This window comes from Myotis lucifugus, unplaced genomic scaffold, assembly GCF_000147115.1.
Source record: "Myotis lucifugus unplaced genomic scaffold, Myoluc2.0 scaffold_239, whole genome shotgun sequence".
Lineage (NCBI taxonomy): Eukaryota > Metazoa > Chordata > Mammalia > Chiroptera > Vespertilionidae > Myotis > Myotis lucifugus.
In genome coordinates this window covers 472770-499794 of record NW_005871287.1, presented here as the reverse complement: position 1 = coordinate 499794, position 27025 = coordinate 472770, and the positions used below count along the sequence as shown (strand labels likewise).

General features: G+C 44.8%; 2 protein-coding genes across 5 annotated transcripts in view; one reads left to right on the top strand and one right to left on the bottom strand.

Moving 5' to 3' along the window:
- The window catches only part of DESI1 (desumoylating isopeptidase 1), a 19105-nt gene extending 16322 nt beyond the window's left edge, over positions 1-2783 (bottom strand). The window contains exon 1 of the mRNA XM_006098519.3: positions 2432-2783. Coding sequence (XP_006098581.2) covers positions 2432-2519 — 88 coding nt within the window. The 5' untranslated portion in view covers positions 2520-2783. The remainder of the gene's footprint in view (positions 1-2431) is intronic.
- A 162-nt stretch (positions 2784-2945) lies between these two features.
- XRCC6 (X-ray repair cross complementing 6) lies at positions 2946-25881 on the top strand. 4 transcript variants are annotated; one of them, XM_006098518.3, is made up of 13 exons: positions 2946-3031; positions 3573-3663; positions 7240-7352; positions 10711-10849; positions 11096-11350; positions 12223-12406; positions 17279-17465; positions 19162-19330; positions 20445-20606; positions 22053-22182; positions 22389-22489; positions 23802-23915; positions 25491-25725. In XM_006098518.3, exons 2-13 carry the CDS (start codon positions 3588-3590, stop codon positions 25682-25684), a joined length of 1824 nt encoding a protein of 607 aa, XP_006098580.1. In that variant the 5' UTR covers positions 2946-3031; positions 3573-3587; the 3' UTR covers positions 25685-25725. The 4 variants fall into 4 exon arrangements, with proteins under 4 accessions (XP_006098580.1, XP_023618031.1, XP_023618029.1 ...); XM_023762261.1 differs by lacking the exon at positions 2946-3031 and adding an exon at positions 5129-5348; XM_023762263.1 differs by lacking the exon at positions 7240-7352.
- The last annotated feature ends 1144 nt before the right edge of the window (positions 25882-27025 follow it).

Genomic DNA, 27025 nt, shown 5'->3' with positions numbered 1-27025 from the left:
AATCTAGGCCCAATGTCTGCCGTGAATTGATCAGCTACATATATTATCTGAGGAGCTTTTTATTTTATTTTTTTAAAATATGTTTTTATTGCCCAGTCAGTGTGAGCATCAACCTATGAACCAGGAGATCAGGGTTTGATTCCTGGTCAGAGCACATGCCTGGGTTGGGGGCTAGCAAGAGGCAGCCGACCAATTATTCTTTCATCATTGATGTTTCTCTCCCTTCCTCTCTGAAATCAATAAAAGTATATTAAAAATGTTTTTTATTGATTTTAGAGAGAGAGGAAGGGAGAAGGATAGAAACAACAATGCAAGAGAAACATCGATGGGCTGCCTCCTGACCGGCCCCTACCAGGGAGGGATCAAGCCGGGAAACCTAGGCATGTGCCCTGACCGGGAATCCAACCAGTGACCTCTCTGTGCATTGTCCCATGCACCAGGAGGGCGCTGGTTGGTTCCAGTCAGGGCACATGCCTGGGTTGTGGGCTCCATCCCCAATAGAAGCTGTGTCTGGGGAAATGTGTGGGAGGCGGCCAATTGATATTGCTCTTTCATCAATGTTTTTTTTTCTCTCTATGAAGTCAATAAAAACATTTTTTTTTTAAATACAAAATTTTGGATCAAAACTCCAGAAAAGTCTTATTTGGTACTTGTGTAATGAGGCTCTAGAATTTATGTATTTAAAACTTGGTTATTTTAAATAGATAATACATGTATGTAGTATACAATTCAAAAGGTACAAAAAAATTATAGCCAAGTCTCCCTTTCACTTTTGCCTTCCTGCTTCAAGTTCACGTTTCCTTAAGTTATCACTTGTCGGAAACTATCGTCTTCACTAGCAGAGAAGAGACCCCCAAAAGCTAGTGACCTTTGAAGCCCTAGCAAAGGTCGGAGCTGTGCACCACCCAGTTAATCTAGATAATGGTAGCTGAAGCATCATCCCCACCTTAGTTCACTTAATTCCTTAGATACTTATGTAAATCCTTGTTGATTATTGTTGATTAGATATTCTGCCTATTTCTGGAAATTGTCTGCTGATGAACTAATCTGTGTGTCATTGAAATTTCCTTACCTAAGGGCTACCCCAGATCAATAAAAGGTTGGAGCGGCCTGAGCATCAGTGGAAGTCCCTCTCCTTGAGTTGGACTTGCCCGCCTGGTCCCCCCACATCTCCAAATTGTCTGTCTCTTTTCTCTCTCATTTGTGTGCGGCTCCTCTTTCAGATCCCGAACCCTAATCCACGCGGGACGTGGAGGGAAACACACTCGACAATCACTGTTACCAATTTCTCTTGTATTCTTCCAGATAATTATTTGCCTAAGCAAGTATATCTATATCCTTTGCTTTAAACACACAGTTGCATATTTAAAGAACTGTTCTAACTTTGGTGTTTTTTTTTCAATTCCCACTTAACAAAGTATGTTGAAAATGAAGGTGTCTTTGTATTTTTCACACGCACCCCGGGTGGTTCTGAGGTGAAGCTGACTATAGGAACCACCCAATGCCCCAGGTTAAGGGGTTAAGTTCGACTCACCATTACACATTAGAAACTCAAGGATATTGAAAAGATGCCCTCAAAAGCGGCCTTGCTTACTTGACCTCTGCCCTCTCGTCTTATGCACATGAACTCCCACATTCTCTAAATGTCTCCATATAAGCCAGGAAAAAAAGTCATTTAAATAGGTATTGCCAAAAGCTGTTCAATTTTCAATTCCTGGAACCCTTTCCTGCCCGGTTACCACCTGAAATCCCAAACATGACCATCTCATTTTGGTATTTGGGTTATAATGAAGTTTGATTTACACTGATTTTCTCGGCTGGCAGTGACGCTGTTTAATGGAGCACAACTGAGATACTCCCCTTACTCATCCCCCCGGCACCACAGCGTCCAGCCCGCCCCCGGAATCGCTTTCTTACCATCGGGGCTGCAGTGGACCTGACTTCCTCTCTATGGCGGGATGGGCTACGGCCCGGTGCCTGTGCGGCTCTAGCTTTCTCTGCCCACCCGCCCGAGAGGCGGCGGGAAGAGCATCCTTTCGGCACGGAGGGCAGGCCCTCCGAGGGCACCCGCGGGTCTCCGCAGTGTCCCCTTCTCCGCGAGGGGCACCACGCGGCAGGCATCTCACCTCCGCGCCGAGCAAGGAGCTGGAGGGCTCGCCAGGCGAGGCAGGGAACCCACCCGCTGCAGCGCCGGCTCACCCCACCTCCCAGCTGGGGGGCTCGGAAGGGATGAGGAAGGGCGTGAGTCCTCTCCATCCCTGGCCCCTGGACTCAAACGAGCGTGGGGCCCAGGGGCCCAAACCTGACCCCGCCCTTCTCTGCTCGGGCTTTTCTCCATCCTCTGGGCCCTCCGGCGCCCCCTGAGCCTCGGCCCAGGCCTCCGCAGCTCGGCCGGCCGGCCCCCCTTCCCGCCCACTGCCGGCGCCCTCACCCAGCATGATGGGGCTGAGCCGCCGGGCCAGGCCCTTGGACAGGTCGTACACGTAGAGCTTCACCGGATAGAGATTCGACGGCTCCATCGGGACCCGTGGCGGCCGCGGCCACGAAGCCCCTCTGGCACCCGGCAGCGGCCGAGACCTTCCCGTACCCACCGGGGTGGGGAGCGGAAGGAGCGCGGGGGGACCGAGCCCGGGCCCGGCCTGAAGGGCGGGGAAGAGGCGGTCCTGCTCTGCTCGCAGCCCCACGCCGCTCGCGCTCCCCGCCCGCCACCGGCAACGACTACTGTGAGGTGACAGAGCCGGGACGAGCGGGGTCCTCGCGGAAGAGGGCCAGGGGCGGGACGCGCTTCGGCGCATGTGCACGCCATCCTGACCGGCGGAGGGGGCGGGGCTTCGCTGGAGGGGGCGGAGCTTTCGCGGAGGGGGTGGCGTTCCTTAGCGACTTGTAGGAAAAGCAGCTTGTGGGAGTGGGCGTGTCATTTGACAGGAAAAGTACGCACTGTGCGTGATGACGTAGGGCGTTGATTGGAAGAGAGACCGCGCACACCGGCGCCCCACCTTCAGCCCAAGTCGACCTCTTCCTTGCGCTCGAGGTAGGCGGGAAGCGTCTGTGTCTGCGTGTTGCTGGCGGGTTGGCCGGATTCCTCTCGCGTGGCTGCAGGGCTGCGTCGGCCAGTGGTGTGCGGCCCGAGTGTAGAGACGGCCTCTGGTTCCCGCTCCTGCCTCCCGGGGCAGGTGGCACGCGCGCGGCCTTGGAGGCCCGCCTGCACTTGAGACTCCACTGGGCAGGGCCGGCTGAGGACTTGAGGGGGATTTGGGGGCGGAATGAGGACAGATGCGTCCACTAGAGGACCGAGCCTCCTGGAGCGGGAATCCCTCAAGTCCCGATGGTGCCCATGGTGGAACGGAACGTTCACATCCATCAGAGTGGCCACCGTGAGCCCCCGCCTTCAGGGATAAGGAAGGCGAGGCTGCTGGAATGATGCCCACTCACCTCTGGGTCTCGGGGACCGAGAGCTCTCCAGGCAGCAGGACCCAGCGTCCACACCACCGGCCCTTAGAACAGATCTCAAAGGAATTGATATTTTTAGGTTTAAATTTGTTCGATACTGAACTTAACTTTCTTCCATCTAGTGACCCGTTACCAACATGTCAGGCTGGGAGTCTTTTTACAAAAACGAGGGCGATGAAGAAGAAGAGCAGGAGGAGGGCCCGGAAGCAGGGGGTAGGTGACTGTAACCTATACCGCTGTGTGTGTGGAAGACTCTCCCTGCCTGTCTCTGCTGGGTGTCCTTTGCTGTCTAATGGCCTACCCTCCTCTCCTGAGGACCTCAGATACCTTTTTCCCTTTGGACTTTGCGGAGCTACCCGAGGCTCTTTCATTCACGGCCTGCTCTAGACTATGGGGCATTTCTAGCTTAAGCTTTTGCTGGGCGCTGACTGGTAGGTTGACATCTGTGGAGCTCCAATAAATGACCCTGAGCAGTGGTATGTTTTGTTACCTTAGATGGCTCAGGTAAGCCTCTTCCTGTTCCAGGAAAGTAGTTTTCTGTTGTTGTTTTTTTAATCCTCATGCTAGGTTATGTCTTTGTTGATTTTAGAGAAAAAGAGGGAGAGAGAGAGAAACATCGATTGATTTGCCTCCCATATGCACCTCAATCAGGCATCGAACCCACAACCGAGGTATGTGCCCTGACCAGAAATCAAACCTGGAGCCTTTCAGTGTATGGGAGGATGCTCCAACCAACTGAGCAGACCGTCCAGGGCCCAGGAATATAGTTTTACTCATCCTAGTACCTCAATACAAAAATGCCTTCCTATAATAATTGCAGCAACCAGAGTAAACATTAGCAATGCAGTTACAGCTGTCATTCCCTTACCATAACCTCCAGGTTTGGGGGTATATGTTCAGCCAACACACTAACACATAGGATAAAGAAAGAGAAATAAGGGATACATGTATCTGTATACTATTTAGTTTAAGTCTGAAAACTATAAAATGTTTTTATTAAAATTGAGAAATAGGAAATGTTGAAAAAAGAGAATGTTTATTATAATCTATATAATCACCCTAACACAACTACTAGCATTTTGGCATTTTGCATATTTCCTTCATATACCTTCATTCTGCATATTTCCTAACTATGTATATCTGTTTTTTCTTTGTATCTGAGTTTTTATATAGTTGTGATCATAGTGCATATACATTAAAATTTATTTTTTAATTTTTTTGTTAATCCTCACCTGAGGATATTTTTTCCATTGATTTTTAGAGAGAGTGGAAAGGAGGGAGGGAGGGAGAGAGAGAAACAGACATAGATGTAAGAGAGACACATTGATCGGTTACCTCCTGCATGTGCCATGACTGGGACTAGGGATTGAACCTGCAACCCAGGCACATGCCTTTGACCAGGAATTGAACCTGCAACCCTTCTGGTGTGTGGGCTGACGCTCTAACCACTGAGAACACTGGCCAGGGCTGGATATTTTAATTATTTTCAACTTCTTACTTTAATAAATAACATTGGGGAAAATTTTGCATAAGGGTTTTTTTCATATATTATTTTCTTAAGATAGATTTTTAAGAGGTAAAATTTCCTGGGTCAAGGTGGAATTTTGTTTAAGGCTCTTGACACATGGTCATACTGTTTTAATAAAAGATGGGTAATGAAATTTATTGTATTAAGCAGCGGTGTTAAAAAAGGAGACCATCAGACATATGAAGAACACAACATCACCCTTGATATAATCATGCCAAAATAAAGAAAACCGGCATGTGATGAAGCCTCTGGTCCGTGGTAGGAAACACAGAGGGCTATGTTAATCTACACCAGAAGAATGCAGTCAGCAAAATCCAGAAGGTGGACAGCTGCACATGACACAACATCCTGATTCTTCAACAAATACATTGTGAGACAAAAGATGGAGGGGGTTAGCTAGAGCTTACGAGGCTTCAAAAGCATTAAAAAAACCCCCACTAGTGTTTAGGAGTGTTTGCTTGGATGAGAAAACTAGGAAGAAAAATAAGGAGGGCCCTAGCCGGTTTGGCTCAGTGGACAGAGCTTCGGCCTGCGGACTGAAGGGTCCCGGGTTCGATTCTGGTCAAGGGCACATGCCCGGGTTGTGAGCTCAGTCCCCAGTGGGGGGCACTCAGGAGGCAGCCAATCAATGATTCTCTCTCATCATTGATGTTTCTGTCTCTCCCTCTCCCTTCTCTGAAATCAATAAAAATATTTTTTTTTAAAAAAGGAGAAAGACAAGGAGGTGAAGTCAGGATAGTGGTTGCTCTTGGGAAAGTTGTTGGATAAATGTGTGGATGGTCTTTCTCCATTGCTAGTGGGAGTGGGGTTCTTGGGGTACCACTGATATAAGAATTTCCAGAGGCCCCTATGGGAGGATGAGATATGGTAGAAAGCTTCGTTTTTGTGGAATTACATCCTTGGGCTTATAAAGTCCCATTTCCATTGGATTCCAGTCCTGGAAGATGTATAGCTGGGGATTCAGTAGAACTAGAAGCAAAGCCCACTTAATACAATAATTTTAATTACCCATCTTTTATTAAAACAATATGACATATGTGTCAAGAGCCTTAAACAAAATTCTACCTTGACCCAGGAAATTCTACCTCTTAAAAATTTATCTTAAGAAAATAATATAGCCCTGACCGGTTTGGCTCACTGGATAGAGTGTCAGCCTGGGGACTGAAGGGTCCCAGGTTCGATTCTGGTCAAGGGCATGTACCTTAGTTGCAGGCACATCCCCAGTGGGGGGTGTGTAGGAGGCAGCTGGTCGATGTTTCTCTCTCATCGATGTTTCTGACTCTATCCCTCTCCCTTCCTCTCTGTAAAAAATCAATAAAATATATTTTAAAAAAAAGAAAAGAAAATAATATATGTCCAAAATTTCTGTTCTAGTATGCAGCTGGGTCCAGTTTAGCATTAGGCTAGTTGCAATCTATTAATCCATTGTGTGTGGGGTCCACATGGCTGTGACCGTTTGGGTGAATGTAGGAATGTGAGAACTCTGTAAGCCAGGAGTCAACTTCAGCAAGCAAGAGCACAAAAGAGCAAGCTCCTTTGTTTAGGAGATTAAATATCTTAAAACTTCCCGAGCTTGCAGTGGTCACACCTACTCTGGCCAATGACCTGTTCCCAGGTGTGGCTGACAGACAAGCACCTTACCCGTTTCATCCAGACTTTATTGGTCATGCATCTAAACCGCAGCTTCCTGGCAAAGCTGCACAAATCGCATGCCCATAATATTTGGCCTTCCCTTTGCTCCTTTCCAGTTATTCATAACTAGGTTAAATGACAGTGCTATCAGGAGGAGGCTCAGCATTGTAATTGGGAGGGAACATGGAGAGGGCTTCTGGGTGACTGGTAAGATTCACTGTGGGTAGTGGTTTTAAGGGTGTTCATGCTATATAATAAAAGGCTAGTATGCAAATTGTCCCCTTGATGTGGAGTTCAACCAGGAGTTTGACCAGGGGGCGGGGCTGGCCAGCCAACCTCCCGTGGCCCCTCCCCCCCAGCTCCACCCCCAATTGCTACCGGCAGGGCCGGCCCGCCAACCGCCCATGGCCCCTCCCCACAGGCTGGCCCGGCTGATAGCCCCGATCGAGGTGGGCCAGCCAGACCCCACCACTGCACGAATTCATGCACCGGGCCTCTAGTCTTATAATAATTCATCAGGCTATACTTCTGCTTAATGGGTTTTTCTCTATTTGTTCTATTTAAATAATAAACATGATAAATATGAACACAAGGGCAAGCATTTCCTTCCTTTTTTTTCCCCCCTGTAGGAGAATACACATATTCAGGAAGAGATAGTTTGATTTTTTTGGTTGATGCTTCTAGGGCCATGTTTAAATCAGAAGGTGAAGATGAAATGACTCCTTTTGACATGAGCATCCAGGTAAGATTGCCTTTTTATTTAAAACAAACAAAACCCCAAAGTATTAACACTACTTTTAAAAATATGGGCTCTGTGTGAAAATTTTGTTTGTGAATGATAAATGGTGGTTAACCTCCCCGGATGGCTATGTGTAAAAGTGTGACAGTGTTGGAGAACAGGCCCATTTAATTCTGGGTTTGAGCTCCGGACACTAGGAATACATTGCTCCCACCTTTGGCATTAGCCCTGGTAGTAGAAATGGGCTGCTCCTTCCGTAGAGATGGGAGCATAGCGGAAGAGAGGACATTCCAGCAATTATTGTATGGAAATGAGTCCTTTTGTAAGTGATATTTGGAAGTTGGGTGTTACCTGTGGTTGAAAAAGATTATTACAACAAAAAGACAAAAAACCCAATTAAAAAATGGGCATAGGACTTGAATATACATGTCTCTAAAGATGTGCAAATAGCCAACAAACACAGAAGATTCTGAACATCTTTAGTCATTAGAGAAATGCAGATCAAAACCACAATGAGATATCTCACCCACTAGGATGGATATAATTACAAAAAAAAAAAAAAGGAAAATAAGAAGGATGTGGAGAAACTAGAAGCCTCATACATTGATAGTGGGAATGTAAAATGGATCAGCTGCTGTGCAAAACAGTTTGGCAGTTCCTCAGAATTCAATATAGAATTACAATCTGACCCAGCAATTCTCCCAGGTGTATACCCAACAGAATCAGGTACTCAGATTCTGATTCTGCCACTTAATAAACTGTCTGATGTTTAATGTTCAAAGAGTTGCCCAACCTTTTGCTATCTGTTTTTTCATCTGTGAAATGGAGAGAATAATAGTATCTTCCATATCACGTTGTGAGAATTAGTTTGTTTTTTAAAAAATATTTTTTAAACTTAAAAAAAAATATTTGTATTGATTTTTAGAGAGAGAGGAAGGGAGAGAGTGAGAGTGAACCATTGATTGGCTGCCTCCTGCCCATGTGCCCTGACTGGGAATGGAACCAGCAACCTTTCTGGTGTATAGGACGACGTTCCAACCAACTGAGCAACTGGCCAGGGCTAGTTTAGTTTTTTAAAATGAGGTGTAGTTCACATAACAAAATTAACCTTTCTAAAGTGTACAGTTTTGGCCAATGAACTGTACACTTTCATGTATATTTAGTCATTCACAATGTTGTGTAACCACCACTTCTGTCTCATTCCAAAACATTTTGAAGTGGATAAACAAAATGCTTATACCTACATCGTAATATTACTCAGGCATAAAAAGAAATGAAAAAACTGATACATGCTACAAGGTAAATGAACATGGAAAACATGTTAAGTGAAAGAAGCCAGACAAATGAAATGTAGACTAGATAATCCATAGAGAATGCAGGTTGGTCGTTCCTAGGGGCAGCGGGGAGGGAGGAATGGGAAGCGATGGTGTAATGGATATGGCGATTGCTGTGGAGCTGGTGAAAATATTTTGGAACTAGATGGAGGTGGTGGTCACACAACATTGTAAATTTACTAAATACTACTGAATTGCTCACTTTAAAATGATTAACTTTGTTATATGAATTACACTTCAATTAAAAAGGTCACTATTCATAGAAAAGAATTTCTAAACATTTATTGTATATCTCAGGTCTCATATTTTTAGAGTTTGGAACCAAATAAGCTTCTCATGTTCTAATTTGTATACAGACAGTTCTTGCATTTGGCAGATCAGAATATCTTGGCATTTAAAAACAGAGTTAATAAAAATCAATCCTTAACTTTAAAACTTTAACCTACATCAGAGTCACCTACAGGGGCTTGTTAACATGGACTGTGGGGCTTTTCCCCAGATTCTGTGGGTCTAGAGCCGGGACTAAGAATTGGCATTTCCAGCAAGTTCCCAGGTGATGCTGATGTTGCTGGTTTGGAGGTCACTCTTGGAGGAGCACTGCTTTAACCTTTTTGGGATCACGGCCCTCTCTTTACAATGTGATGAAAACTATGTCCCTCTCCCCAGAAAGACACACTCACAGTTCCACATGTAGTTTCAAAGGGTTCGAAGAACCCTTGATGCCTAAAGAACCCAGAAGAAAATGTAGTATTATGTAGCGAATAAGTGAGACATTCACAGATGAGCATAGTCAATATATAAAAGCCTAAGCGACCAATGACTGAACGACTGAACAACCGACCAGTTGCTATGACACGCACTGACCACCAGGGGTCAGATGCTCAACGCAGAAGCTGCCCCCTGGTGGTCAGTGGGCTCCCACAGCCAACCTCCTGCAGCTGGCCAACCTCCCGCAGTCCCCCAGCCAGCCAGCCCTGATCAACGCTGATCTCCGACCAGGCTGAGGGACCCCAAGCGTGTACGAATTTGTGCACCAGGCCTCTAGAGTCTAGTGTATTTGATAAGAAGCAATGAAAAAACGTTTTCTGTAATTCGATGTTAGTTTTCTTTTGTGTGTGTTTTTATTTCTTAGAGTCTATAAGAAGGCCTCACCAAATTTTTGTAAGTATTTATAAACTGCTCAAAAAATAGATGGAAGTGTTTGTAGAAATGACTACTTGCCTGCAGATTATTGTCAATGAGTAACATACTGTAAGTTCTGCATTTAACGAGAGAATTGCTGTGGAGGAAGGTTGCTGAGAAGCTCAGGCAGGACATGGAGGGGTCACCATGCTGGTTTATTCCCCAGCTTTGCAGATTCAGAAACTTAATTTTGTCAGTGTCCCCAGAATTAAATAGGCTGCCAGGACAGACCAACTCTTCAGAGACACCGATTGACCAGGTGCTGACATTAGTTTCAATAGGTAGCTAGACCTCTCCTGGTATACTGATGTTTTTAATTGTGTAATTAAGCAAATCGTATTGTAGAAAATGCTGTTAGTAGTTATGACTTTTTTTCCGGTCACATATACTTACTGTTAGCTTAAACCTTTTATACACGTAATTATTTTATAAATGTAAATTCTGTTTCTTAGTATCAAGCTACTTGAGGAAAGATCAAGTGACCTGACCAAAACCCAGCCAGTTAGTGTGTGACATCAGTGAGACTAATACCCAGGTTTTCTGATTCCATTAGTGAGCTTTTCCCATATAGCAGTTTCCTCCCTGAGTATATACATGCTTTAAATTTCTGACTTCTTATGGTAAGGACTGCTTACTGCACTCTGCTTTTTGTTATAGTGTAATATATCTGCCCATCACTCTCACTGATTCATGAATTTCCTGAAGGTAGAGGTCATACCTTATTCTAATGCCATGTATACATTCAGCAAATATATATCGAGCACCTACTATGTGCCAGGCACTTATGGAGTTTAAGTTTAGTGGTAAGTAGTTAAACATTAATATTTTTGTTTTTATTTTTCCAGTGTATCCAGAGTGTGTACACCAGTAAAATCATAAGCAGTGATCGAGATCTCTTGGCAGTGGTGTTCTATGGTACCAAGAAGGACAAAAACTCAGTGAATTTCAAAAATATTTACGTCTTACAGGAGCTGGATAATCCAGGTCAGTGTTTCTAAGATTAACTTGTCCCTTACGTGTTTTCCGTGAGCAAAGAGATGTGGAGAAGGCAGCAGATGACACCTTGACTAAGAGTATGCTTTCCTGCACGAGGGTGCTCTCAGGATGTGGACTTTTGCTGTATGGGTTAAACAGCTCGGTGACAAATGGACCTTAGGCCCTTCCATTGGTCTTGTAAAGGTGTCCACTGACACTGACTTTTCGCCCATTTGACTCCCTGTCTCTGATCAGGTGCTAAACGAGTGTTAGAGCTCGCGCAGTTTAAGGGGCAGCAGGGAAAGAAACATTTCCAAGACCTGATTGGCTATGGATGTGACTACTCACTAAGTGAAGTGCTGTGGGTCTGTGCCAACCTCTTTAGCGATGTCCAGTTCAAGATGAGCCATAAGAGGATCATGCTGTTCACCAATGAAGATGACCCCCATGGCAATGACAGTGCCAAAGCCAGCCGGGCCAGGACCAAAGCTGGGGATCTCCGTGACACAGGTCGGTATTTCCCCCGTTCTTTTATTTTTATTTTTATTTTTTTTTAAATATATTTTTATTGATTTTTTATAGAGAGGAAGGGAGAGAGATAGAGAGTTAGAAACATCAATGAGAGAGAAACATCAATCAGCTGCCTCCTGCACATTCCCTACTGGGGATGCGCCCGCAACCCAGGTACATGCCCGTGACCGGAATCGAACCAGCCAGCCGGGCCAGGACCAAAGCTGGGGATCTCCGTGACACAGGTCGGTATTTCCCCCGTTCTTTTAAATTGGCACTTAATTTTATTGCTTCTGTATAGCTGATGTCAAACATTTGCTTTTCACCATTCAGAGTAAAATGAAAGAATAACATGCAGCTGGAGGAGACACTTGTGTAACATTCCCAGTGAAAATGGGCAGGCCATTAGCAGTCTAAAGGACTCTACTAGAGCAAGATTTTCTTGATTTTAATGCTACTGTGAATGGTAGTTATTTGAGTATGTTGTCCGAAGTCATTATACAGCTGACTCCCTTAGCCACTTTCTCTGATTCCTAAAATGTTAACAACCAGCCTCGTTCTTTGGGATCTTCATTTATTTATTATTTTCAATTTTTTATTGATTTCAGAGACAGGAAGGGAGAGGGAGAGATAGAAACATCAATGATGAGAGAGAATCTTTGGTTGGCTGCCTCCTTCATGGCCCCCTACCAGGAATTGAGCCCGCAAACCTGACCAGGAATCGAACCGTGACCTGGTTCAAAGGTTGACGCTCAACCATTGAGCCACACCAGCCAGGCTCTTTGGGATCTTTAAAAAGCATATTTGAACTTAACTGCAAAAATGTTTTGGTGAAAATTGTTTCCCCTCACTTGTGTCTGTCCTTTCCCCAGGTATCTTTCTTGACTTGATGCACCTGAAGAAACGTGGAGGCTTTGACATATCCTTATTCTACAGAGATGTCATCAGCACAGCAGAGGATGAGGACCTAGGGGTTCACTTCAAGGAGTCGAGCAAGCTAGAAGACCTGTTGAGGAAGGTCCGAGCCAAGGAGACCAGGAAGCGCCCACTCAGCAGGTGGGCACTGAGCCTGCGCCAACTGCCCATACATCCTCTAACACCATCAGTAATGCATAGCTTTGATCTCCCTGGCTACTTAACTCTGGGCGGTGCCTCGGCCTCACTGTGTTCCTCTAAAGCAGTGGTCGCCAACCGGTGGTCCATGAGGTCCAAAAGGTTGGCGACCGCTGCTCTAAAAAACGTGCTTGATTTTAGGATAGCGTAAATTATTTGCTTTTCTTCCCTTGAAAGAGCTGGTATATTTTTTCAAAATAATGCAGCCCCTGCCCTGACCGGCGTGCCTCAGTGGTTAGAATGTCAGTCCCTGTACTGAAGTCTTAGGTTCAATTCTCACTCAAAGGCACATACCTGGGTTGCAGGTTCAATTGATATGTCTCTCTCACATGGATGTTTCTCTCTCTCTCTCCCTTCCTCTCTTCCACTCTCTCTAAAAGTCAATGGAAAAAATATCATCAGGTGAGAATTAACAAAAAATAACACAGCCCCCCACTTTCTTGGGGTAAACAGTTGGGGCCTAACAGTATCCTCAGTTGCGCTCACTAGTTTATCGCCTGCTTTCTTCTCTGTAAATTGGGGATAACAATAGTACCTGGTATAGAGCAAAAACTCAATAGATGTTAGTTGTTAGCATTGTTAAAATTCTGATATTCTGATGTCTTATAAACTTGAGACCAATAGGAACCAGATAGTTAGATTGCCATCTTCTTTCCTTTTTCTTTTTTTGGTTTTGTTAATCCTCACGCGAGGATATCTTTTCCATTGATTTTTTAGAGAGAGTGGAAGGGAGGGAAGGAGGGGGAGAGAGAAAGTGAAGGGAGAGAGAGAGAGAGGGAGAGAGAGAGAGAGAGAGAGAGAAAAGCATTGATGTGAGAGAAACACATCGACTGGTTGCTTCCTGCATGCCTCCAGATTGGGAACTGAACCCGAAACCCTTTGGTGCCCAGGCCAATGCTCTAACCACTGAGCACACCGGCCAGGGCAGATTATCTCTTTTTAGAGAACTTTGGCATTGGAATCCTAAGGGCTCCTTAGCATTTCTTAAGAGCATCAGGCTTTCATTTTTGACTAGTTTCCTCACTACAGGGGAATATGACCATTGGTGGTTTCTGAGCAGTTTTCAAGGGATTATTGGTATTCTACTAGAGCAGTGGTTCTCAACCTCCCTAATGCCGCGACCCTTTAATACAGCTCCTCATGTTGTGGTGACCCCCAACCATAAAATTATTTTCGTTGCTACTTCATAACTGTAATGTTGCTACTGTTATGAATCATAATGTAAATATCTGATATGCAGGATGTATTTTCATTGTTACAAATTGAACATAATTAAAGCATAGTGATTAGTCACAAAAACAATATGTAATCATATATGTGTTTTCCGATGGTCTTAGGCAACCCCTGTGAAAGGGTCATTCGACCCTCAACGGGGTCGCGACCCGCAGGTTGAGAACCGCTGTCCTAGAGGATGCATGGCATTGTAAGGAACCACGACCCCACTCATTGCTGCAGTCATGGTGTTGTCATTGCTGTCCTTTCCCCCTAGGAACTGCTCTTTCCTCAAGCCCTGTTACCTCTTCCTCCTTTCTGAAGTGACGGCATGTTGTTACCACAATTTGAAAACCTACTACAGCAAGCATGTCAAACTTGTGGCCTGCGGGCTGCATTCCTCCTTTATTTGGCTCAGGTTAGCCTTTGAGTTTGACATGCTGGTACTACACATTTTGGTGAGGATGCATAAATTAAAGGGAGATTGCTTGGATTCTAGTTCTGGCCCCTCTGCTGTGTGGCCCGAGGCAAGGCATGTAAATTCTCTGAGCCTCAGTAAAATGGGAGCAAAACTGAGAGCTCCTTATAGGATTGCTGTGATGATTAAATGGAATAACCTAGGCACAGTGCTTGGCACATGGTAATTATTTATAAATGTTAGCTATTCTTACTACTTTGTGGTAGAATTATTATAGAATACTTGGTATGAATAATACATTGGAGCTGTTTGAGGACTAATAATGCTTTAGGCCGAAGACCTAGAAAATTATTACACTTGTTCTTGCTATAACCAAATAATAAAATTACTTTATTACATGTTTACTGGATGCCAGGCATTGTCTTAAATTCGTTGTGAATATATTAATTAACTTATTTAATCTTTAATGACAACCCTTTGAAATAGATTGAAACCTACCCATTAATAACACTTATTAACCTTAAGACATTTCAGATGAAGTTAAACATATCAAGCAACTTGTTTTGCACTGTGAGCTTCCATATTTTCCTTGACAAGTTATGACATAAGCCATGAGGTTGTAAACTATGATGTTATACTGTAACTTTTTTTTTTAAAATATATTTCATTGGTTTTTTACAGAGAGAAAGGGAGAGGGATAGAGAGTTAGAAACATCGATGAGAGAGAAACATCGATCAGCTGCCTCCTGCACATCTCCTACTGGGGATGTGTCCGCAACCCAGGTACATGCCCTTGACCGGAATCGAACCTGGGACCTTTCAGTCCGCAGGCCGACGTCTATCCACTGAGCCAAACCGGTTTCGGCATACTGTAACTTTTTAAAAATATATTTTTATTGATTTCAGAGAGGAAGGGAGAGGGGGAGAGAGATAGGAACATCAATGATGAGAGAGAATCATGGATTGGCTGCCTCCTGCATGCTCCACATTGGGAATCGAACCATGATCTCCTGGTTCATAGGTCGGGCTATAACTTTATCTTAACTCAGAGTTATGATATTTTCAAGGTCAAAAGGTACCTTAATACATAAATGTGAAAATTTAAGACTGGATACGGGGAGTAATGGATTTGATAGAAATAGAACCAAGGTCACTTGAAGCCTGAGGTCTGAGTGGACCATATTGGCCAATGCTCTTTCCCAGGATACTAAAATTCAGAGGACACAGCAATTTTAAAAAATTACTTTGAAGATGGTGCAGTTTTTTAAATTGGTTACATTTATTGTCAGCAGCCTTTAGACAACTGAGTTTAACTGAGTCAGCCAGAATAATTTAAAATAGGAAGCCACCAAATGGTTTGTGTTGTTAGTAATGCCATCTGTTACTAGTACTCATGATACATTATCAAATTGATCTGGAAGCATAATAGCTGCTTGCTCCAGGAGCCAACATTTCTAGTTAGGACTCTGTTCCAAAGCAGTGTTCTTCCCACCGTGTGAACCAATATACCTTTGAACTAGTTGTAACTTGTTTAAATATGTTCTCGTCTTTAAAATCAATACTCCTAAACATTCCCCTACAGTAAAGATTGGGTTATTAATCTGATTCTCTCCTCCTTTTTGATAAAGATCTCTAAAGCCATAAATTTCCTTTGAACACTTTTTAGCTGCATCCTGTACCTTTTGATATGTTGTGTTTTCACTTTTTAAAAAAATATATTTTTATTGATTTCAGAGAGGAAGGGACAGGGAGAGAGAGATAGAAACATCAATGATGAGAGAGAATCACTGATTGGCTGCCTCCTGCACACCCCCAACTGGGGATCGAGCCCATTCCCCAGTCATGTGCCCTTGACTGGAATCAAACCTGGGACCCTTCAGTCCGCAGGCCAATGCTCTATCCACTGAGCCAAACCAGCTAGGGCTGTATTTTCACTTTCATTTAATTCAAAATAATTTTAAAATTTCCCTGTGATTTTATCTTTGACCTCCTGGATTATTTAGAAGTGTATTGTTTAATTTCCAAACATTTGAGGTTTTCCCAGAATTCTTTCTATGGTAGATCTCTAACTTAGTTCCATTTTGGTTAAAGAACATACTTGATATGATTTCAGTCTTTTTGGATTTATTTAGACTTGTTTTGTGGCCAAGCGTATGGTCTGTCCTAGAGAATGTTCCACATGTGCTTGAAAAGAATGCATAACATGGGTTATTTTTGTGTTGTGCCTTTTTTACAATATCGTATAGTAAATATTTTGCACATTGTCATTACTATAGAATACATTTCTAGAGGTCCTATTGCTTCTTACAATGTTGGTATGAATATTCTGGAGCAGTATGTCATAATAGATACGTATACGAGTGTTGAATCAGACATACCAGTTTTTATTACTTGTCTGCCCTTAAACAAGTTAGATAACATCTCTGAGCCTCAATGCTTTCATCTGTAAAAAGGACTATAATAAGGTTTATGGGTGGCAAACAATAGAAACGGACTCTTGATTAATGTCAGTATAATCAAGCAAAATTCTGAACAGGGTGGGGAGTGTAGGAACCCGAGTGGCATCAGGAATCTAGGTAGCAAGAACTAATGACAGTGTCTTCTAGGTGCTACCATCAGAAAGCATCCCTCCCTCCATGTCCTCCTTTGGTCACTGCTTAGGACCCAGACTCTAAAGAGAATAGGTACGATGGCTTGAGTCTGGGTCAGATATATCCACCACTTGACCAGGGGAGGATTATTTTACATAGTTAATATATTCTGAAACTAATTTTTGTGGTATAGACCCTGAGATAGTATTACAGCAAACTCCATTGTATTATTAAAATGAGTTATATTTATATTCTAAGAGCTCATTTAGAATATAAGAGAGAGTAACACAATTTAAGGCTTGGGTGCCACTGTGGAATTTAGATAGGAAAGTATAATCTTTTAGTCCAGTGGTTCTCAACCTGTGGGTCGCGACCCCTTTGACGGTCGAACGACCCTTTCACAGGGGTCGCCTAAGACCATCCTGCATATCAGATATTTACATTACGATTCATAACAGTAGCAACATGACAGTTATGAAGTAGCAATGAAAATAATTTTATGGTTGGGTCGCAACATGAGGAACTGTATTTAAAGGGCCAGAAGGTTGAGAACCACTGTTTTAGGTTATGCTTTTTTATTTTTCTGTCCTCCAGGTTGAAGTTTAAGCTCAACAAAGATACAGCATTCACTGTTGGCATTTATAATATGGTCCAGAAGGCTCACAAACCTCCTCCAATTAGGCTTTATCGGGAAACAAATGAACCAGTGAAAACCAAGACTCGGACATTTAATGTAAATACAGGCAGTTTGCTTCTGCCAAGTGACACCAAGAGATCTCAGGTAGGCCTGCCTACTGACTGAGTTTTGTCTCATTGAGGAGCTAACAGGGAGGGGAGACAGTGATCAGCCTAACCAGATAGCTTTCATGTGCGCATCTTTCTAGCCAAGTTGTTACAACAACATCATTACTCTTTGAAACTATGGCATCGAGATCAGAGATACCATGAGAGCTAGAAAGTTAGAGCCAGTGCTGGAAAGAGACATCAGTGGAAACTTTAGCTCTTGCCCTGCTGGTGTGGCTCAGTTGGCTGAGTGCTGTCCCATGCACCACAAGTTGTCCGCTGGATTCCGGTCAAGGGCACATGCCCAGGTCTCAGGATTGATCCTCGGTAGAGGGCGCGCAGGACGCAGCGGATCGATGTTTCACTCTCACATTGATGTTCTCTCTCTTTCCCTCTCCCTTTCTCTCTAATATTCAATACGCTATTTTTCCCCCCGCCAAGAAAACTAGCCCTTGATCACTCAGTACAGGATGTGCTGTGTCTTACAGTCTAATTCCTTGTCAGGTATAATAGCAGAAAATGCTGATAGTTAACGAGGGAGATGGGGAGTTAGGGAAAAGGTGTTAGGTGTCAAGTGCTTTTTAAAATTTTTGATTTTTTTAGGGAGAGATTTTCCCCCCTCATTTCTCCTGTGTTTTGAAATGATACACATAGGCCTTATTTATTTATAAATATATTTTTATTGATTTCAGAGAGGAAGGGAGAGGGAGAGAGAGATAGAAACATCAATGATGAGCGAGAATCATTGATCAGCTGCCTCCTGCACGCCCCGCACTGGGGATCGACCCCACAACCCTGGCATATGCCCTGACCGAAAATCAAACCCAGGATCTCCTCAACCACTGAGCCACGCTGGTCGGGCCCTTCTTTCTTTCTTTTAAATCCTCACCCGAGAACATGCTTAGAGAGAGAGAGAGAGAGAGAGAGAGAGAGAGAGAGAGAGAGAGAGAGAGAGAGAGAGAGAGAGAAACATTGATCAGTTGCCTTCCATATGTGCCCTGCTCAGGAATCGTACCCACAGCCTTTCTGTGCATGAGACAATGTGCAATGAACTGAGCCACACTGGCCAGGCCTGAGTTTCTTGATCCAATGTCCCTAAAGAAAACCTCCAGGGCTCTGTTTTTCATAAAACCCGAATTTGACTCTAACAGAGTAACTTCTGTAACTACTCACATATCTAGGATCACAACACAAACATTAAAGTGTGTGTATCTGCCTCCCACTACCTGAGACCCAGCCACTGCCTGACTTAGGTCCTCTCAATAAATGCGTGTGGTTCGACACCCTTTGTGTGTCAGGGACGAGCGCTCAGTACATGTAAAATGAGGGAAAGAATGAATGCTTGAAGAGCGTGGTCTTTGGCACCAGACAGAGCTGGGTTGAAGCTTAATTCAGTTGTATAACCTGGAGCAAGTTACCAACCATTGAGCCTCAGGCCCCTTCTCTGTAAAACAGTTTTAACATCTCCCACCAAGGATTATCACAGAGGATACATTACAGAGGATGGCAAACTCCAAGGGCCTGCCGGGCACTCAGTCAATGTTAATTTCTGGTGGTAGCGGGGTGATGCCCCTGGTGAGCCACGCTCCCGCTCCGTAGAAGAAAGCTGGCTTTGACTTGCCAGTGTCATGGGGCAGCTATTTGGAATCTCCAGCAGCCTCTCTGTGTGGCCCTTCCTTGTTTCCCGCCTTTAGGTCTATGGGAGCCGTCAGATTGTGCTAGAGAAAGAGGAGATGGAACAGCTAAAACGGTTTGATGAACCAGGTTTGGTTCTCATTGGTTTCAAGCCCTTGCTAATGCTGAAGAAGCACCATTACGTGAGGCCCTCCCTGTTCGTGTACCCCGAGGAGTCCCTGATTAATGGTAAGTAGCACAGACCAAAGGTAAATGAATGAGTAGCACAGAAAGCAACTTGCAGAGCTGCATTTCCTAAAGAGGTGCTGATGGGAAACTGCATAGAGTGCATTACTGGGGTAATTAAACATATATATATATATATATATATATATATATATATATACACACAGTATATATTTAAATATGTTTTTAATATTTATTTTTTTATATATTTTATTGATTTTTTTACAGAGAGGAAGGGAGAGGGATAGAGAGTTAGAAACATCGATGAGAGAGAAACATCAATCAGCTGCCTCCTGCACACCTCCCACTGGGGATGTGCCCGCAACCAAGGTATATGCCCTTGACTGGAATTGATCCTGGGACCCTTCAGTCCGCAGGCTGACGCTCTATCCACTGAGCCAAACCGGTCAGGGCTAAATATGTTTTTATTGATTTCAGAGAGGAAGGGAGAGGGAGAATCATTGATTAGCTGCCTCCTGCATGCCCCCTACTGGGGATCTAGCCCGCAACCCGGGCATATGCCCTGACCAGGAATTGAACCGATGACCTCTTGGTTCCTGGGTCAAAGCTCAACCACTGAGCCACATCAGCTGGGCTTACTGAGGTATTCTGAAAGTGTTTCATGTGCAAATAAATTTTGGAAATGTGGGACTAAACTAAAAGAAGCTTCTTTAGGACCTATGATATGCCAATATGCATTTTGAATGTCCAGGAGGGGTATGGAATTAGCATTTTAAAAACTTACTTCCTTCTTTGAGGCATCAGGTAGACAGTTTGAAAAACAAACAAACCACAAAACAAACTTTTTCCCTAATGTTGGCAGTTAAAGATGGTATTAACTCAGGCATTGGGTTTATTTTACTGTCCAGACCTATATTCTGTGCTATAGCTAATGAACCCCCTGATTTGACTGATGGATTTTCATTAATAACTGGGGCTATGTCGTTAACCTAAAAAAAGTAAAAGTGAACTGACATTAATAATTCACATTTGAGGCATCCATTCTCATTCCTTTCCCCTCAGCTCTGGATCCATCACCCCTTACCTATTGAAGTATCATAAACCCTTTGAAGAAAGTGGAAGAAAAGTTACCCCTAAAGGGATGTTTGTTTTGCAGGGAGCTCAACCCTGTTCAGTGCTCTCCTCACCAAGTGCCTGGAGAAGGAGGTCGTGGCAGTGTGCAGATACACCCCCCGCCAGAACATCCCCCCTTATTTTGTGGCCTTGATGCCACAGGAAGAGGAGCTGGATGACCAGAAAATCCAAGTGACTCCCCCAGGTATGTGGCAGAGAGATTTTCCAGGCTTCTGAACCTTGTCAGGCTTTGGAATCCCTCACAGGATTCGTGGTACCAGAGTTGCCAGGAATGGGCCCTGGGAAGTGTGTGTGTTTTTTTGTTTTTTTAAAAATATATTTTATTGATTTTTTACAGAGAGGAAGGGAGAGGGATAGAGAGTTATAAACATCGATGAGAGAGAAACATCTACCAGCTGCCTCCTGCACACCCCCTACTGGGGATGTGCCCGCAACCAAGGTATATGCCCTTGACCGGAATCGAACCTGGGACCTTTCAGTCCGCAGGCCTATGCTCTATCCACTGAGCCAAACCGGTTACAGCAAGGAAGTGTGTGTTTTTAAGGTTTCACAGGTGAGTCTGGTGAGTAGCACAGAAACCAAATGTGGTTGTACAGTGCACAGCATGTACTATCAAGCAAGGCAGCTCTTCGACCAATGATTCTCTCTCATCATTGATGTTTCAATCTTTCTCTCCCTCTCCCTTCCTCTCTGAAAAGAAAAAGGAACATCAATGATGAGAAAGGAACATCGATTGGCTGTCTCCTGCACGTCCCTACTGGGTATCAAGCCCACAACCTGGCATGTGCCCTAACTAGGAATCAAACCGTGACCTCTTGGTTTATGGGTCGATGCTCAACCACTGAGCCACACTGGCCGGGGAACCCAGTTTCTCCTTTTCCAGCTGGCTCTGGGTGAGGCTCTGTCGAGAGTAGGTGTTAGAAGGAGATAACAGGGCAGAGGAGAGCGAAGGGACTTGCTCCTCTCTCTTTCCCAGTGCTGTTGGCATTGCCTGCAAGGGCACTTCCCAGGGCAGCAGCTTGGCTCCAGTCTCCAGATTTTTTTTGGAACAAGATCAGCCTGATTGCCCTCGATTCTTCCCTTTCAGCATGTGGTGGAGGGTGAGGAAATAGAGGGGGCTCAGAGGGGGCCTGATGGAGCTGGGACTTAGTCCTTAGGGAGTGGGCACTGTCCAGCTGGCTCTAGTGTATCAGAAGTTGGAGGTGGGACCAGCTGCTGCCGCCAGGTAAAGAGCCCTGGCAGTGATAGGAACAGCAAGTATATGGAGGAGCACTCCTGCCTTGGGGTTGCCCTCTTGAGGAGTGTGTTAGGCAGATGCTATCAGATATTAGCTGGTAAAGGAAAAATGGGGCTGGCAGGGTCCCAGCCCCAGCATCACAGGACATAGAAGGGTGAGTTTGGCCCTGGCCAGGTAGCTCACTTGATTAGAGCGTCCTCTTGATGCACCAAGGTTATGGGTTCAATCCCTGGTCAGGGCACCTACAGGAATCAGCTGATGGATGGGATAACAAGTCGATGTTTCTGTCTCTTTAAAAAGACGGGTGAATTTGGAGCTGAGGGACAAATGACAACTCAGTCACTGAAACCTTTTGTTAAGTCAGGTCTCAGAAATCTTCTCTCTTTTCTTCAGGCTTCCATCTTGTCTTCTTACCCTATGCTGACGATAAACGGAAGGTGCCCTTTACTGAAAAAGTCATGGCAAACCCAGAGCAGGTAGACAAGATGAAGGCTATTGTTCAGAAGCTCCGCTTCAAATACAGGTGAGTAGCGGATCGATCACTGGCTTGCTTCTGGAACTGCCTCCTGAGTTGAAAGTCCGTTTTTTTTAAATCCTCACCTGAGGATATGTTTTCTCAGCTGACCTGGGACCTGCACTGAGTTGGGTTAATTTAATTTTATTATTTTTAACATGTTTACATTTTTATTTTAAAATTTACTTGTGTTTCCATTACGATGATTTTAACAGAAGTGACAGCTTTGAGAACCCAGTGCTGCAGCAGCACTTCAGGAACCTGGAGGCCTTGGCTTTGGATTTGACGGAGCCCGAACAAGCAGAAGATCTGACATGTAAGAAGGCCGCCACTGAGAGAGGAGGTCTTGTCGGGGAGGCTTTCTGTTTGATCTCGCTCTGGACAGTAACGTGGACGTATTTCCTAGCACCCTCTTGAGACTTAACCTCGTTGTCCAGCCCATCTCTGTCTGATTTTCTAGACCAGCTTAGATGGCCTGGGAACAGATTGGGCTGTGAGAGGAGTAGAAAGTGCCAGGCTTCTCAAACCTGCCTCTGAACTAGGCCATTCCTTGGCTACATAATGGTTAAAAAAACCACCATTTATTGAGTGTTTACTGTGTGCCAGGTACTATCCTATGTGCTCACTCATTCAATCCTCATAACGGTGAGGTAGGCACTGTCTTTGCCTTGGGTAATGCTCCGGGCACCCCAACCACTCCCCCATCTGCCTCCACACCTCATTCGTCAGTAGGTCTTGTCAGTTCTATCCCTTTTCATGTTTATGGTCCAGTCCCATGCCCCACCCCACCCCTACACACACTGCTCCAACCTTCTGTCTTACCTGCCTTCAGTTCATACTCACACAGCTGTCGGGTGATCTTTCTAAAATGCAGATCTGATCCTGTCGCTCCCCTGCTCATAGCTCTTAGTGTTTCCCACTGTTCTTATGATGAGTTTTAGTTCCTGGGCAGGCTTTTGAGGTTTCTATTACCTACCTGTGCCTGCTTTTCCAGCCTCCTTGCTGGTCCTGCCCTCCTCATACCCTGTCTTCAAGCTGTATATTACCTGCTGTTTCTCACCCCAGTGCCTTTTGCTGCTTGGAATAGTGTATCTGCCTGAGGAAGAACAGTCCGCTTTCCCGAAAGCCTTTCTTGACCGCCACCCCCACGCAAGGCTCCAGTGTGCCCTGTACAGGCTCTGCCTGGCATTGCCAGCTGTATTGCGTCTGTTTTTACCACCTCCTTACCCTGACTCAACTGTAAGCCTACTGAGAGCCTAGACTTGTAGACTTGTTTGAACCCCCGGAATCCAGCCCAGTTCTCAACTCTACCACTTCCCAGCTGTTTGACCTCAGGCAAGTCAATGAACCTCTCTGTTTTCCTCCTCTGTAAAATAGAGGCAAACTTACCTACTCCAGAGGTTAACAAAGCTCTTAGAAGGGTGCCCGGCTGTAGTAAGTGCTCATTGAATGCAACTGTTAGAGGTACTTGGTAAATGTCAGACAACATTTGTTGAGTGTTTTCATGGCCAGGTCGGCTGCCTGCTTGCGGACCCTTCCTCCCCGACCTCCCCCAACCCCATCACGTGCTTACAGGAAGCCAGGGTTTGTGACTCGACAGGCCATTTTCCTTTGTTTTGATTTTCTAGTGCCGAAGGTTGAAGCAATGGATGAAAGACTGGGTTCCCTCGTGGAGGAGTTTAAGGAGCTTGTCTACCCACCAGATTACAACCCTGAGGGGAAAGTTTCCAAGCGAAAACAAGGTGAGAGCTGGGCGTGGACATCCTGTGGGTTATTTCCAAAAGTTGTCCTTATGGTCCTCCCGCAGAGAATAATGACCCTTCCGAAGTTCCTATGCAAACCTACATATTTACATATACAAAGGCATATTTCAGCATAAGTGGAATAGTATTCACATTGTTTCTAGTTTATTGTGTCACTCAGCTGTATACGTTCAACAGTTATTTTTATCCATATTTACTTATCTACCTCATTTAAAAAAATAAGGCAACAGCCCTGGCCGGTGTTTCTAAGTGGTTAGAGCATCAGCCCACACACCAAAGGGTTTCGGGTTCAATTCCCAGTCAAGGGCAAAGCCTAGGTTGCAGGTTCGATCCCTAGCCCAGCCAGGGTGCTTGCAGAAGGCAACCAGTTAATGTCTCTCTCATATCAGTGTTTCTCTCTCTCTTCCCCCATTCCCACCTTTCCACTCTCTCTAAAAATCAATGAGGGAGCCCAGCCAGCATGGCTCAGTGGTTGAACATCGACCTGTGAAACTAGTAGGGGACGGTTTGATTCTTGGTCAGGGAACATGCCGGGGTTGTGGGCTCTATCCCCAGTAGAGGGCATGCAGGAAGCAGCTGGTCAACGATTCTCTCTCATCGATGTTTCTATCTCTCTATCCCTCTACCTTCTTCTCCCAAATCAATAAAAATATATTTAAAAAAATCAGTAGGGGAAAAATATGAGATAAATATATAAAAAATAAAAAACAAATAATAAGGCTATATAGTGCTTCATTAGAAGGATGTGCTAGTTTATTCAGCCAGCCCTTTATTGATGGATATGCTGCCGTGAACATGGACCACCATCATGTACTTGTGTGAGCAGATCTATAGGATAAATTCTTAGCACTGTAATTGCTGGTTCAGGGTGTAAACATTTCAAGTTTTGAAAAGAATTGCCAGTTTGCCTCTGAAAAGTGATAGCTTATACCCTGTCCAAGAAGGGGGATGGGTGTGTTTCCCTACACTCTCACCAATCCTGGACTTTATATACTATTTTTAATTTTCACAAAAAGTAAGAGGGGAAATTCTATCCAGTTTTGATTTGCAATTCTCCAGTTATGATGAAATGTAGTTTTCTTGGCCTTTTTAGGGTCGGGGCGGCAGTGGGCTTTACCCTTTCTGCATCAGAAGCGCCTCTAGTGCCGTGGGAACAGAGCTCTTCACACCTGTGCGTGCACTGGTGCTGTACTTGTTTATCTCGCTCAGCCTGCACGTTCCTGTCACCTAGCCCGGTCCCGTGGTACTTACTTGGTGCTCTGGAAATGCTTTTGGGAGAGAGGGAGGGAATGAATACCTGCTCATTTAGAGTGAGACCAGTTTCGGGTAAACTGATGGCCTCAGAATACTCTTAACACCCTCCGAGGTTGATGGTTTTGATTTTATGCGTAAATGAAGCTGCCTTATCGAGGCACTATCTGCCCACAGTGCTCTAAGTGGGCGTCATGGCTGATGGAAATGTCTGACTGCCGTCCAGATCATGTGAGGTCCTATGCGTGTAGTTGGGATGCCACTGGCAGCATTTCCAATCACTCCCTCCCGACCTTTCCCCAGATGATGAAGGTGCTGGAAGCAAGAGGCCCAAGATGGAGTTGTCGGAAGAGGAACTGAAGGCCCATGTCAGCAGGGGCACGCTGGGTAAGCTCACTGTGCCCGTGCTGAAGGAAGCCTGCAGGGTGCATGGACTGAGGGGCGGGATGAGGAAGCAGGAGCTGCTGGATGCGCTCACCAAGCACTTCCAGGACTGAGTGACAGCCGCCACCCTTCCACCCTGGAGCCAGGCTGCCTGACAGAAGCCAGAACTTTACATTTGTGAGACTTCCTGTTGCTAAGGAGGCAAAATAGTCCTCCCATTTTGTTGTGCCTTATTCTGACTGAATAGAGCCCTAATTTTGTACTAAATGCTGTTCTTTAGTGTGAAAGAAACGTGTGTCTTGCATCCAAAGATCATTTGCTATTGGCTATTAGCTTAATTTTCTCACATCACAATGGGAACAAAATGAACACCAGTGAAGGTAGGGACAATGTGATGATTAAGGACAGATGAGCAGATTTCAGGAATGACAAGCCCCAGCAAGATCCTGTCCTCTCCTCTTTTCCTTTAATTGTGTCCTATTAACCACTATTCGCCAAAAGTGCCGGGAGCGCTATCGCGCTCCTCCTGCAGTGTCCAGTTCTAAGTCTGCTTTTTTTAAAAATATATATATTTTTTATTGATTTTTTTTTACAGAGAGATAGGGAGTTAGAAACATCGATGAGAGAGAAACATCGATCAGCTGCCTCCCGCACATCTCCCACTGGGGATGTGCCCACAACCCAGGTACATGCCCTTGACCGGAATCGAACCCGGGACCCCTCAGTCCACAGGCCGACGCTCTATCCACTGAGCCAAACCGGTTTCGGCCTAAGTCTGCTTTTATTAGTGATGATGATATTGCTAAATATGTCAATTCTTGCTATGAAGATGAAGATTTTGTGGAAGATATTGAATATGTAACTTCATTTACTTGCGATTCATAATTTTTTTCCTAAACTGCTGTAAAATCAGCAAAAATGCCTTGGCGATTTTAGCATAGTTCCTAGGATATTGGTTGGCACTCAAAGGGTTAAGACCTAAAGGCCAGATTTCAGAAGCAATAAGAATGTAACATTTCTAATACTGTTACCATTTGCTTCCTGAGTAAATAGCACTCCCCCACCTCCCATGTTGCATTCCTTTTAATGTGACATTCAAGTATATGAAGATAGTTTCTGTTGCCCCAAGAATTTGGGTTCCAGTGTAAGTGAAATCAGTTCTTATTTTTCAGGGGAGCTGTAGTAAAGCAAGTTCACGATGAGGAGAGGTCCTAGTATTAGGAGGGGAAGCGGGGAGTCTCCCTCCCCTCCCCCCACCCCTCCTCCATCCTCCCTGTTTCTTTCCTGCTCTCTCTGCTCTTGCTTTTGAAAAATTAGCTTGAGAGAAGGAAGAAAAACATCTGCAAGAATTTGTGTCCTCTGAGGATGGCTTGAGATTCAGAGTTTGTAGGGCCTGTGTCTTTCAGGATTAGCATGAGCCTCTCATGAGGAGCGTGTAGGAGGGTCAAATTCCT